The 12,002-nt window shown below is 35.4% G+C and overlaps 1 protein-coding gene across 4 annotated transcripts in view; it reads right to left on the bottom strand.

Annotated features, from left to right (window-relative positions):
- The window catches only part of PHF11 (PHD finger protein 11), a 46,590-nt gene that overhangs the window by 8,637 nt on the left and 25,951 nt on the right, over positions 1–12,002 (bottom strand). For all 4 annotated transcript variants that reach the window (XM_072610530.1, XM_072610529.1, XM_072610531.1 and 1 more), the window contains exons 3-5: positions 9,889–10,002; positions 4,724–4,857; positions 219–256 (exon numbers count right to left, since the gene is read on the bottom strand). In XM_072610530.1, coding sequence (XP_072466631.1) covers positions 219–256; positions 4,724–4,857; positions 9,889–10,002 — 286 coding nt within the window. The remainder of the gene's footprint in view (positions 1–218; positions 257–4,723; positions 4,858–9,888; positions 10,003–12,002) is intronic.

A 12,002-nucleotide genomic window follows, 5' to 3' on the forward strand; every position in this document is an offset into this window, starting at 1 on the left:
TGTAGGTCAAGTCCTGCTGTATCCTGGCTATGTGAAACCTAAGGAAGTCACTTGACCTCTCCTTTCCTCACCCAAGTACACTTCACTGTACCAGTGAAATCACAGGTTTGGATCTTATTCCTACATGTTAAATTTCTGATGTTATTAAAGCCAAATAATAGTTTTGTATTTAATCTAAAGATCTGAATTAAGAAAACAAAGAAAACAAACAAACTTACGGTTGGTTTTTCCATGGGTGTGTTTTTGGCAGAACACTCTAAAATATGTAATTTTAAAGAATTAGTAACTACTTATTTTGCATTTCCTTTTACTTAAAAAAAATCCTGAAAAACAAATTTCTAAAAATTTTCTCAAAGTGATGAACAAAATAAAAATATCATTTGTATACCAAAACAAAGTCAAAATGGGTACACAATTTAGATATAAAGGCAGATACTGTAAGCAAACTAGGAGAGCAAGGAATAGTTTACCTGTCAGATTTATGGAGAACAGAAGAATTTATGATCAAACAAGAGATAGAGAACATTATGAAATGCAAAATGAATCATTTTGATTACATTAAATTGAAAGTCTTTTCCACAAACAAAGCCAATGAAACCAAGATTAGGAGGAAAGCAGAATACAGGGAAACAGTTTTTACATCAGATGTCTCTGATAAAGGCCTTATTTCTAAAATATAGAGAGAACTTAGTAAAATTTATAAAAATACAAGTCATTCCCCAATTGATAAATGGCCAAAGGATATGAACAGGCAGTTTTCAGAGGAAGAAATTAAAGCTGTCTATAGTCATATAAAAAAAATGCTCTAAATCACTAATGATTAGACAAATGCAAATCAAAACAACTCTGAGGTACCACATTACACCTATCAGATTGGCTAACATGACAAAACAGGAAAATCATAAATGCTGGAGAAGATGTGGAAAAATTGGAACACTAATGCACTGCTGATGGAGTTGTGAACCGATCCAACCATTCTAGAAAGCAATTTGGAACTATGCCCAAAGGGTTATAAAAATGTGCATACCCTTTGACTCAGCAATGGCACTTCAAGGCCTGTATCCCAACGAGATCATAAAAATGGGAAAAGGCCCCACATGTACAAAAATATTTATAGCAGCTCTTTTTGTGGTGATCAAGAATTGGAAATTAAGGGGATGCCCATCAACTGGAGAATGGTTGAACAAGTTGTGGTATATGAATGTAATGGAATACTATTATTCTAGAAGAAATGATGAGCAGGGAGACTTCAGAAAAACTTGAAAAGACTTATATGAACTGATGCTGAGTGAAGTGAGAAGAACCAGGAGAACACTGTATACAGTTAACAGCCACACTGTGTGTTGACTAACTTTGATAGACTTAGCTCTTCTCAGCAATGCAAGATTCTATGACAACTCTAGAAGACACATGATGGAAAATGCTGTCCACATCCAGAGAAAGAACTATGGAGTCTGAATGCAGATCAAATCACACTATTTACTCTCTTTTTTTGCTTTTGTTTTGTTTCTTCTTTCTCATGGTTCCTCCCATTGATTCTAATTCTTCTTTACAACATGACTAATGTGAAAATATGTTTAATATGAATGTATATGTAGAGCATATATCATGATGATTGCAAGCCATCTTGAGGAGGGAGGAGGAGAGAAAGACGAAGAAAATTTACAACTCAAAAGCTTATGGAAGTGAATGTTGAAAATTAAAAATAAATTATTTTTTTTAAAACAACACTGTTTTATATCAAGTAAGGACCCTTATAGCTCTGTGATTCTTTGTGTGGTTTTCTTATTCATCATTCCACAAGACATAGCTTGCACATTCCTATATTCATTCATTCTTTTTCTCCCTTTCCAAATCCTTAAAGCTAAACTTTACCCCCAGATACTCAAAAAAACAGACTTTGAAGTCAGAGAAGCTGAGTTCAACTCTTAATACCTCTTACATATTACTGCTTCTTACTCTTACTATCTGTTTGAACTTGGACATTTAACTCATCAGTTTTCTTCATAAGTAAGATGAGCTTGAATTTGATGAAGTATCTCCTTCCAAATCTCTTAACTATGACCCTATTGTGATAAGAAAATTTTTCTCTGTTGTCTTTATGACTGCCATTTCCTTAAGACAACTAGTCACATAACTGGCTGGACCTTGAAGAATTTTGGTTAACATCAAATTTAAACTCTGGTGATTAGTTGGTTAGTAATAAGAGAATTTCTGGCTCTATTTAAAGCTACATGGAAGATGGGTAGAGACTGGAAAGACTGGAGACAAATTAAGATTCCATTTCAATAGTCCAGTTGTGGGGATAGGATCTTAACTAAAGTGATGGCTCTGCATGGAGAGAAGATGATAGAGGCAAGGTATTTTGGAGATACAGAATCAACAAAATTGGTTGGATTTGGTAGGAAGTGAGGAAGGACAAAGAGTTGAGACTGATTTTGAGGCTTTGAATCTGTTGACTGGAAAGATGGTGGTGTCCTTGAAAAAAATAAGGAAGGAAAAGGGAGTAAGAGAATGAGTTTATTAATCTTGCTCTAAGATGCTGCTATGAGACACAAAGTTGGAGATGCCTAGCAGCTAAGTAGAGATGTAGGATTAAAATTCAGGAGAGAGAGGTTAGGTCAAATCTCTGTGATGAATGAAAAACCTGAGAAATAGTGTTTCTGGGTAATTAATAATCAATTTATTAATTGGGCTAGTTGGCAAGCAATAAATTCATAGTTTCAGTAACCAAAGACAAAAACACGGATAACATGAAAGTCTTAAATATTTTTTTATAAGGAATGCTCCTGACAAATGAAAATCAACCCTGATTAGTGGACATTTAATGAGGAGGTGGGCTAAAAGTCTTCAGTTCCAACAATCTGGACAGAGGAATCTATCTCCACTGAGACCACTCTAGCTGACTTTCTCCTTCATGAGCTGCCTCACCCTAAACTGTAAAAGAGGGGTACAAGGACAAGAGTTCCTTCCTCCATGTCACATCCCCTAAGAACTCAACTAGACAGAATTTTATTTACACTCTGAACAGAAGTCTCCTAGTTAGGTGCATTTCTGCCCAAGACTGAACAGCATATTTCCTCGAGGACTGGGACAATCTCATCAATCAGTCATGTCCTTCAGAGATTGATTTTTTATGGGGATAAGATAATTTCTATCAGTCAACAAGTAGTTACTATGTGTCAGGCACTGTGTTGAGTTCTGGGGATACATGGAAAGGCAAAAACACTGTCCCTTCCCTTAAGGAGCTCACATTCGAAAGGGGGAGACAAAAGGGTAAGTAATTATGTGCATACAGGATACATCCAGAGTGAGAGGGAAGGATCTCAGAGGGAACTCATTGGGGTGGGAGACTAGGAAAAGGTCTCCTAGTAAAAAGTAGGATTAGAGCTGAGTCTTGAAGGAAGTCAGGGAAGCCAGGAAGGGTAGGGAAAGAGGAAGAAAACATTCCACAGATGAGGGAGAGAACATTCCATAGGTGAGGGATGGCCAATGCCAGGGAACAGTGTGGAGATGGAGTGTCCTGTGCAAGGAAGGCCAGTGCAAGCAGGCCAGTGCAGCCTGGATGGCAGGTTCTAGAGAACTCCAAAGTTAACATAGCAAGATTTTTTCGAAGGGTTGAATGGAAGTTCTTTTCTCCATGTGAACAGTCATGAAGTTCCCTATTCATTAATTAGTATCTCATAACTATTGCCTTTTCCTTACTCACACCATTACCACATTTATAGAGGTCTCTATCACTTCTTGCTTGGACTACTACAATAAATGTTGATTTCCATGCTTCAAGTTCATCCTTTTGTTCATCAGTCTTTCACATAGCTGCCAAATTAATATTCTTAACACATATATCTAATCATGTTATTCTCTGACTCACAATTGTCAGTAGCTTCTAATTGCTGCTAGGATAAAGTTATAATAGTTAACACTTATATGGCACTTTACAAAGTACTTTCACACACACACATATATACATGTATACACACACACATATTTTGGAGTTTAATAGTATTTTTTCCAATTATATGTTAAGACAATTTTTGGCATTCATTTTTATAAAGTTTTGGGTTCCAAATATTTCTTCCTCCCCCCCTCCCCTCTTCCTAAAATGGTAATTTGAAATAGATTATATATGTACAGTCATGTAAAACATTTCCATATTAGTCACAGTTGTGAAAGAAAAGGCAGATCAAAAGGAAAAAACACAAAAAAAGGGAAAATAACGTGCTTTGAACTGCATTCAGAGGCTCTTAGTTCTTTCTCTGGATGTTGATGTACTTTACACATATTATTTTTTTCCCTTAACAATGACAAATAGGTGCTATTATCTTCATTTTACAGATGAGAAAACTGAAGCAAATGGAGGTTAAGTGACTTGCTTAGTCTTATAGCTGGTAAGTGAAATGGGCTTCACACCCAGGTCTTCCTGACTCCATATCCACATTCTATCCACTAAGTCATCTATCTGCTTAGCTAGGCCTACAAGTCTTTCACAATCTATCTCCTTTCAGATTTACTCTTCATTATTTCATGTTCCCACCAAATTGGCCTATTTCTTCTTCCCTGAACTTAGCATTTAATCTCCTACTGTCTCTGTGCCTTTGAATGGGTTATTTCTCATGTCTGGACTGTTGTACAAAAGGTATCTGTCAAGCTCAAAATAACAAAAAATAAAAATACTCTTTCCTAAATTAAAAACATGCTTAGTAAAGTTTTAACTAAATACTTGTAAGTTCCGCCATGTTCATCAGTTTGCATTGTTGCCTGGTCTTGTCTGGCACAGAAGAAATGGTAATTCTTGGGACATTTTTTAATGTCACATCCCACAGTAGCTCCTTTCTTCAGGCAATATGAACATTTCTGAAAAAAAATGAATAAAATATATTGAACCAATTGTTTGTTATAGCAGCTTTTACTATATTTTAGGACTATTGTTCACAAAAGCAGCTTGGAAAACTGGAAAACAATATGGCTGAAACTAGGTATAGACCAACATCTCGTACCATATACCAAGATAAGGTCAAAATGAATACATGATTTACACATAAAGAGTGATACCATAAGCAAATTCAGAGAGCATAGAATAGTTTATTTGCCAGGATTTATGGATAAGGAAAGAATTTAGGATCAAAGAAGATAGAGCATTACAAAATGTAAAATAGATAACTTTGATTATATAAAATTAAAAAGGTTTTGCACAAACAAAACCAATACAACCAAAATTATAAGAAAAGCAGAAAAATGGGGGAAATTTTTTTTTTGCAACAAGTATCTCTGATAAAGGCCTTATTTCTCAAACATATAGAGAATTGAGTCATACTTACAAAAATACAAGTCACTCTCCATTTGATAAATGGTCAAAGGGCATGAACAGACAGTGTTCAGACAAAGAAATCAAAGCTTTCTATAGAAAAATGAAAAGTGCTCTAAATCACTATTAATCAGAGAAATGTGAATTAAAACAACTCTGAGGTACCACCTCACATCTATTGGAGTGGTTAATATGACAAAAAAGGAAAATGTTGGATATTGGAGGGGATGTGGAAAAACGGGGACATAATGCACTGTTGGTACAGTTGTGAACTAATCTAACCATTCTGGAGCGCAATTTGGAAGTATGTCCAAAGGACTATAAAATTCTGCATACTCTTTGATCCAGCATTACTGCTTCTAAGGCTGTATCCCAAAGACATCCCCCAAAAGAGAAAAGTACCTTTTTGTAGAAAAATATTTATAGCAGTTTTTTTTTTTGTGTGGTGGTTAAGGATTGAAAATCAAAGGGATGCTCATCAATGGGGGAACAGGTAAACAAAATGTGGTATATGGTTGCAATGGAATATTATTGTGCTATAAGAAGTAACCAGCAGGACGATTTCAGAAAGACATGGAAAAGACTTCCATGAACTGATGCACAGTGAAGTGAACAGAACCAGGAGAATGTTGTACACAGTAACAGCAATATTGTTCAACGATGCTGAGAACGACTTAGCTGTTCTCAGCAATACGATGATCCAAGACAATCCCAAAGGCTCATGATGAAGCTTCCTATCTGCCTCCACAGAAAGAACTGATATTGACAATATAGACTGAAGCATGCTATTTTTCACTTTCTTTCATTGTTTTCTTTTATTCGAGTCTTGTACAAAATGACTAATATGGAAATGTTTTACATAATTACACATGTATAATCTATATCTGATTGCTTGCCATCTCAGGGAGGGGAGGAAGAGAGGGAGAAATAGAATTTGGAACTCAAAATATTAAATAAAAATGTTTTAAAATTATTAAATAATTACTGTCAAATTACTACAGAATCCCTTGTCCCTTTCACAGGTGACACTCTGTCAATCCTCCATCTTTGGCCATCCCCATCATCTTATTTCCCTGCTGTTTCTATACCCAAGCTCCAGAACATTGCTAGAAGTCATGCATCCAGGCCAGCTGGGTCCACTACAAATTCATGTCATCTGCTGTAGATGCAATATCTGCCATGTGAGCTAGGAGAGTTTTTCCTTAAGTATGCAAAGTGTTCTCAAGACTTAACTGGTTGTGGGGACCTAGACGCAGGCCACTGATATAGCTTTCTGGTGTCCTAAGTACAAAAGCCAGCCCATAAGAAGGAAAGGGTAGTTCTCCTTTAGACTCAATAGACACAACAGCATGGCCCACACAAATGTAGAGGAGTTGCCCTCAACTGAATCACTGATATATCCTTGTCTCATTTTGTTCCAACTTCCAACCTGGAACACCAGACCAGCCTGAGTCAAGCATGGTCAGCAATCTTATTCAATCTCAACCAGTCCCTAACAAATCCTTTTATTTATTTCTGATTGACTCTTAGACTCCAGCTCTCTCTGCAAGTCCCCATTTCCATCACCACTACCCTTTCTCTCAGGAGAAGACCTCCCCACCTACCTTACTGGGAAGACCCAAGCTATTCATTATAAGTTCCCTTATCTCCTCTATTTAACACCTTAGAACTTTTCCTACATTTCAGTCCATCTCCTCCTCTGTTCCAGTATCCAAAGCTAAGATGGGCCTTGCTAAAACTACCCCCTTTCCTATGTTCTTCCCATAATCTCCAGTTTTCTCGAAGATCTTAATGATTAACTTATTGATCTCCCCATTAATCATTCTCTCATCTTCCTTCACTTTCTCCTTCCCTTCCTTGCTGCCTAATAACATGCCTTATTGTTGTTCATTTATGTTCAGTCATATCTGACTCTCTGTGACCCCATTTGGAGTTTTCTTGGCAAATATACTGGCGTGGTTTGCCGTTTTCTTCTCCAAATCATTTTACAGATGAGGAAGCTAAAGTAAATAAGGTTAAGTGACTTGTCCAGGGTCACATAGCTAGTAAGTGTCTGAGGCTGGATTTGAACTCAGGAAAATAAGTCTTCCTGACTCTGGCAGTCTCTTCACTTTTCACTCTTCACTTCACCTAGCTGCCTCTAGCTTTCGCCTTCTTAAAAAAATAATCCCTTTATATTAACAAAAATGACTAAAATGTCCACAGCTTCTGATCCAGAGATTCCAGTGCTAGGAATATACTACAAGCATGCCAAAGACAGTATGAAAGGTCCCATATTTACTAAAATATACATAGCAGGACTTTTTCTGTAGTAACCAAGAACTAATGACAAATAGGGGAGAGACGAAAAAATTTTGTCATAGGAATGTGATAAAATATGTTCAAATTGTTAAAATTTCCTCTTGATATCTTGTCTTTATAGCACCTTCAGTTCCAAATATAGACCTGCCCCCAACCTCACTCAGACATCCATCTCTTAACAAAAATAATTCAGCCAATCTAAACAAGGCATCAGCCATGTCTGACAATATACAATTTTCTACACTCCTAGTACCCCATGTCTACAATGAAGGAGGGAAGTGCATTCTTCTATCTCTTCTGAAGAGTCGAGTTAGTCATCATAAGTGCTCAGTTCGGATTTTTTTGCTTTCTACTTATGTTATTGTAGTTTGTAAATATTGTCTTCTTGGTTTTACTTACCTCACTTTGTATTAGTTCATATTTCTTTTTACGCATCTATTTTTCACATTCATAATTTCTTAATGTACCACTATTTGTGTAGTTGTGCCCTGATCAACAGATATTTACTTTGTTTCCTGTTTGCTGCTACAAGAAGTGTTCCCATAAATATTGTGGTGTATATGGGACCTTTCTAACTTTGGCTATATACTTAGGAGAGAGAATCTCTGGGTTAAAGGGGATAGACATTTTAGTCACTTTATAAATTCAGAATTCCAAATTCCTTTCCAGGGTGGGTAGACTAATTTACAGCTCTGCCAAAAATATACAAGTATGCTTATCTTTCCATCACCACTTCAACACTATTTCCATTTTTGTAAATTTGGATATAAGGTGAAACATGAGATTGTTTACATTTTTTTATTATTAGTGACATGGAACAGTCTTTTATATAGTCATTAACAGTTTGCTATTCTTTTAAGAATTGTTCATATTGTTTGACTCTTCATCTATTGGAGAATGGTTCTCAGTAACAGCTTCTTGGTACACAGGTTCCTTGTACTTAAATCACTTGAGTGAAAAGTTTCTTCATATAGACAGTCATATGAAAAAATGCTCTGAATTGCTACTGATTAGAAAAATATAAATTAAAACAGCTCTAAGCTATCATCTCAAGCCTATAAGATTGGCTAATATGACAGAAAAAAATGACAGATGTTGGAGGGGTTGTTGAAAAACTGGGACACTAATGTACTGTTGGTTCAGTTGTGAATTGATTAACCTTTCTGGAGAATAATTTGGAACCATGCCCAAAGAGCTACAAAACTGCATACCTTCTGACCCAGTAATACCACTACTCGGTTTGTATCCCAAAGAGTCCAAAGGAAAAGAATTTATATGTGCAAAAATAATTCCAGCAGCTCTTTTTGTGGTGACAAAGAACTGGAAATTTAGGGGATGCTCATCAATTGGGGAATGGTTGAACAAGTTGCTGTATATGATAGTGATGGAATGCTATCACACTATGAGAAATGAGGAACAGGATATTTTTTGGAAAACCCTGGGAAGACTTCTATGACCTGATGTAAAGTTAAGTTAAGCAGAACATAGTATGTATTGTAACAGCAATATTGTATGACTATCAACTGTGAATAACTTAGCTATTCTCACCAAAACAATGATCCAAGACAGTTCCAAAGGACTCATGACACAAAATGCTATCCACCTCCAGGCAAAGAACCGATGGAGTTTGAATGCAAATTGAAGCATAACTTTTTCCATTTTCTTTATCTTTCCTGTTTTTTTTGCTAATATGAAAATATGTTTTGCAAGACTGACCATGTATAATCTATATCAAAGTATTTGCCTTTTCAAGAAGTAAGGAAGAGAAAGAGGGAGCAAGAGAATTCAGAACAAAAAAAGGTTAAAAAAAATTAATGTTAAAAATAAATAATAAATTTAAATTTTAAAACAAAGTTTCTTCACTGTAACTATGTACTATGCAAGACTGCAAAGTAAAAATTAGGTAATCACGTGATCATAAGAAGTGTGATGGCATAGTGGGTAGAGACTTGATCTTGAAGCCAGGAATCTCTGAATTCAAGTCCTTTTTTCTAACTCACAGTGGCAGGGACAGAGGAGAGATTAAATAAATTATGTTCCAGGAATGCGATAGGGTACATTCACATTTAAAAATTTTCCTCTTGATATATTTTGAGTTTTTTTGTAGGTATTTTGAATGGGAGAATATAATGGAATTCTACTATGCTCTATGATATATATGATGAAATGATAAATATGATTAATTTTTATTAAGGGTTCATATATGGTCCATTCAGCCTTCCATATGTTTCACCTTTTTACTGGCCTCTACTATAGATCATGAAATCACTTAAACTCACCAGTCTCTTTCCTCGATTGATTTCCTCTTTCACTTGCTCCACATCAAAATGTCTTTCTTCATAATTTAAGCAAGAATGATCTCCCTCAGATTCCACAAGTCCTGAAGAGTATAACTACAGACAAAAAAAATCAGTGTATTGTATAAAAGGGTACTGACAACAAAGGTTTAGCAAACAGGGCAGGGACTGCTGGGAGGTCAGGAAGGAAGATCAGTTTTCCACATGCAAACATATTTCTTTCTCAAATTTGCTTATTACTTTTCCCTTGACAAAAAGACATAATAGTAGGTAACTGAAATCAAGTTCATGGAAGGAACATTTTGCCTTGTTTTGATAAGCAGAGAGAGGAAAACAATTTCAAATTCCAATAGGAATTAGAATGAAAAAAGGGATGAGTATGAAAGTCAATTTATTTATTCCCAACATGACCCAGTCGGTTTGGCTCCTGTTCACTTTTACATAAACTCCCATGAGCTTAGTCCGAAGTTTTGGAAAGCGCATGGGAGGCCAGCTAATCATTCACTACCCCTTTGAAAATTAAAACAAAATGCATAAGGAAAGATTTTGTGAGGTTTCCTTGGTCCCCCTCATTTCATAGAAAGGAAGCAGATCGCATTTTTGGCAAATTTCATCTGGCCCATAGGACAAGTATCAAGAAATGGTACATTAATTAACAAGAGTCGTGAAATTCCAACACAGTTTTAAAAGTGGCAACATCCTAAATTGTGAGAAACTTGACAATGTTATTTGTGGAAACAGGTCTTTTCTGTCAAAAATGAGGTATAACATTCCTCATTTCCCAAAATAGGAAATTGGAAAAGGCCAAAAGAAAATTCCATACAGATTGGTGCTTCCAAACTTTGGGTACAAATTAAGACACCTTTTATAACCAATTCCGGCAATATTTAGTCAATATTAAAGAGCTTTACCCCAAAAGAGTGCATGTAACAAGTGATATTTTTTTTGACAATTTTTCTGTACATTTCTATTTTCTCCCTCACTTTCTTTGTGTGTGTGTGTGTATGTGTGTGTGTGTGTGTGTGTGTGTGTCCATCTCTTTCTCTCTCTGTCTCTCTGTCTCTCTCTCTCTCTCTGATTTTCAAACATGTCTGTTCTCTACTTCTGTATCTGATTCCCTTTAGGTTGCTTTCTTTCTCTGGTCTCAGTTTTTTTCCTTCTTTAACTGACTATGGTAGAACAATGAAATATACATATGTGTACACACACATATATATATACATATATACTATATATAATTTATTGTAAGTGTAGATAAATACATTATTTTACATTCTTCTCTCAGAAAAAAAAACGATGCTAAAAAAAAACCTAACTTAATCTGCATTTATTTATGAAGTGCTATTTAAAAAAAAATCCCCTGCCTGTTTCATAGACTCCTTATCTACAGGTATTTTGTATTTGAAAGTTTCTTCATCATAACTCTTTCATTGTGTATTATAATAGGCTACAAAAAATGAAAATTGGATAGCTACATGATCCCAACATGCCTACACTGGAAACAGAGAAAAATGTTAAGAAAAGAGAGCCAGTAAACTTCCTTGGAAATGACAAAGCAAGAGATCTGAAAGGAACCATGCTCCTCATACTCCTGAAAAATTAATAATTGTGAGTATAATAATAACAAAAGCAGCAATAAGAAACAATTGCTTGAAGTCATCAAAAGAAAGTTAAAATTCACCAAAAAGGCAATAAGCAGATTGTAAAGGAGCATCAATACAATAAAAAACAAATTTTGGAGTGACAAGAAATACATAATAAAACAATATAATAAAAGTAAAAAACCCAACAAAACAAAAATGAGCTCCCAATACCCAAATGAGTTAAGCAAATCTTAAGAAAAGAGTCATGATGTCCTGAGGATCATGTTCAAGCAGATTACAAGAGAATATAAAGGAATTCTAAGAAAAACTAGAATTAGCAACAACAAAAAAACTGAGCACACTTAGGAAAGCCTAGAAGGAATTAAAGGAATAATTGAATGTAGTGAATGAGACTTGGGAGAAAATAATGTCATAAGTTTGCCAAAATAGAAAATAGCATAGGAAATTTGAAAATATGGATAAATACAACTAACAACTATTAAGAAGGGGGAG

The sequence above is a fragment of the Notamacropus eugenii genome, chromosome 5 (genome assembly GCF_028372415.1).
Source record: "Notamacropus eugenii isolate mMacEug1 chromosome 5, mMacEug1.pri_v2, whole genome shotgun sequence".
NCBI classification, from domain to species: Eukaryota; Metazoa; Chordata; class Mammalia; order Diprotodontia; family Macropodidae; genus Notamacropus; species Notamacropus eugenii.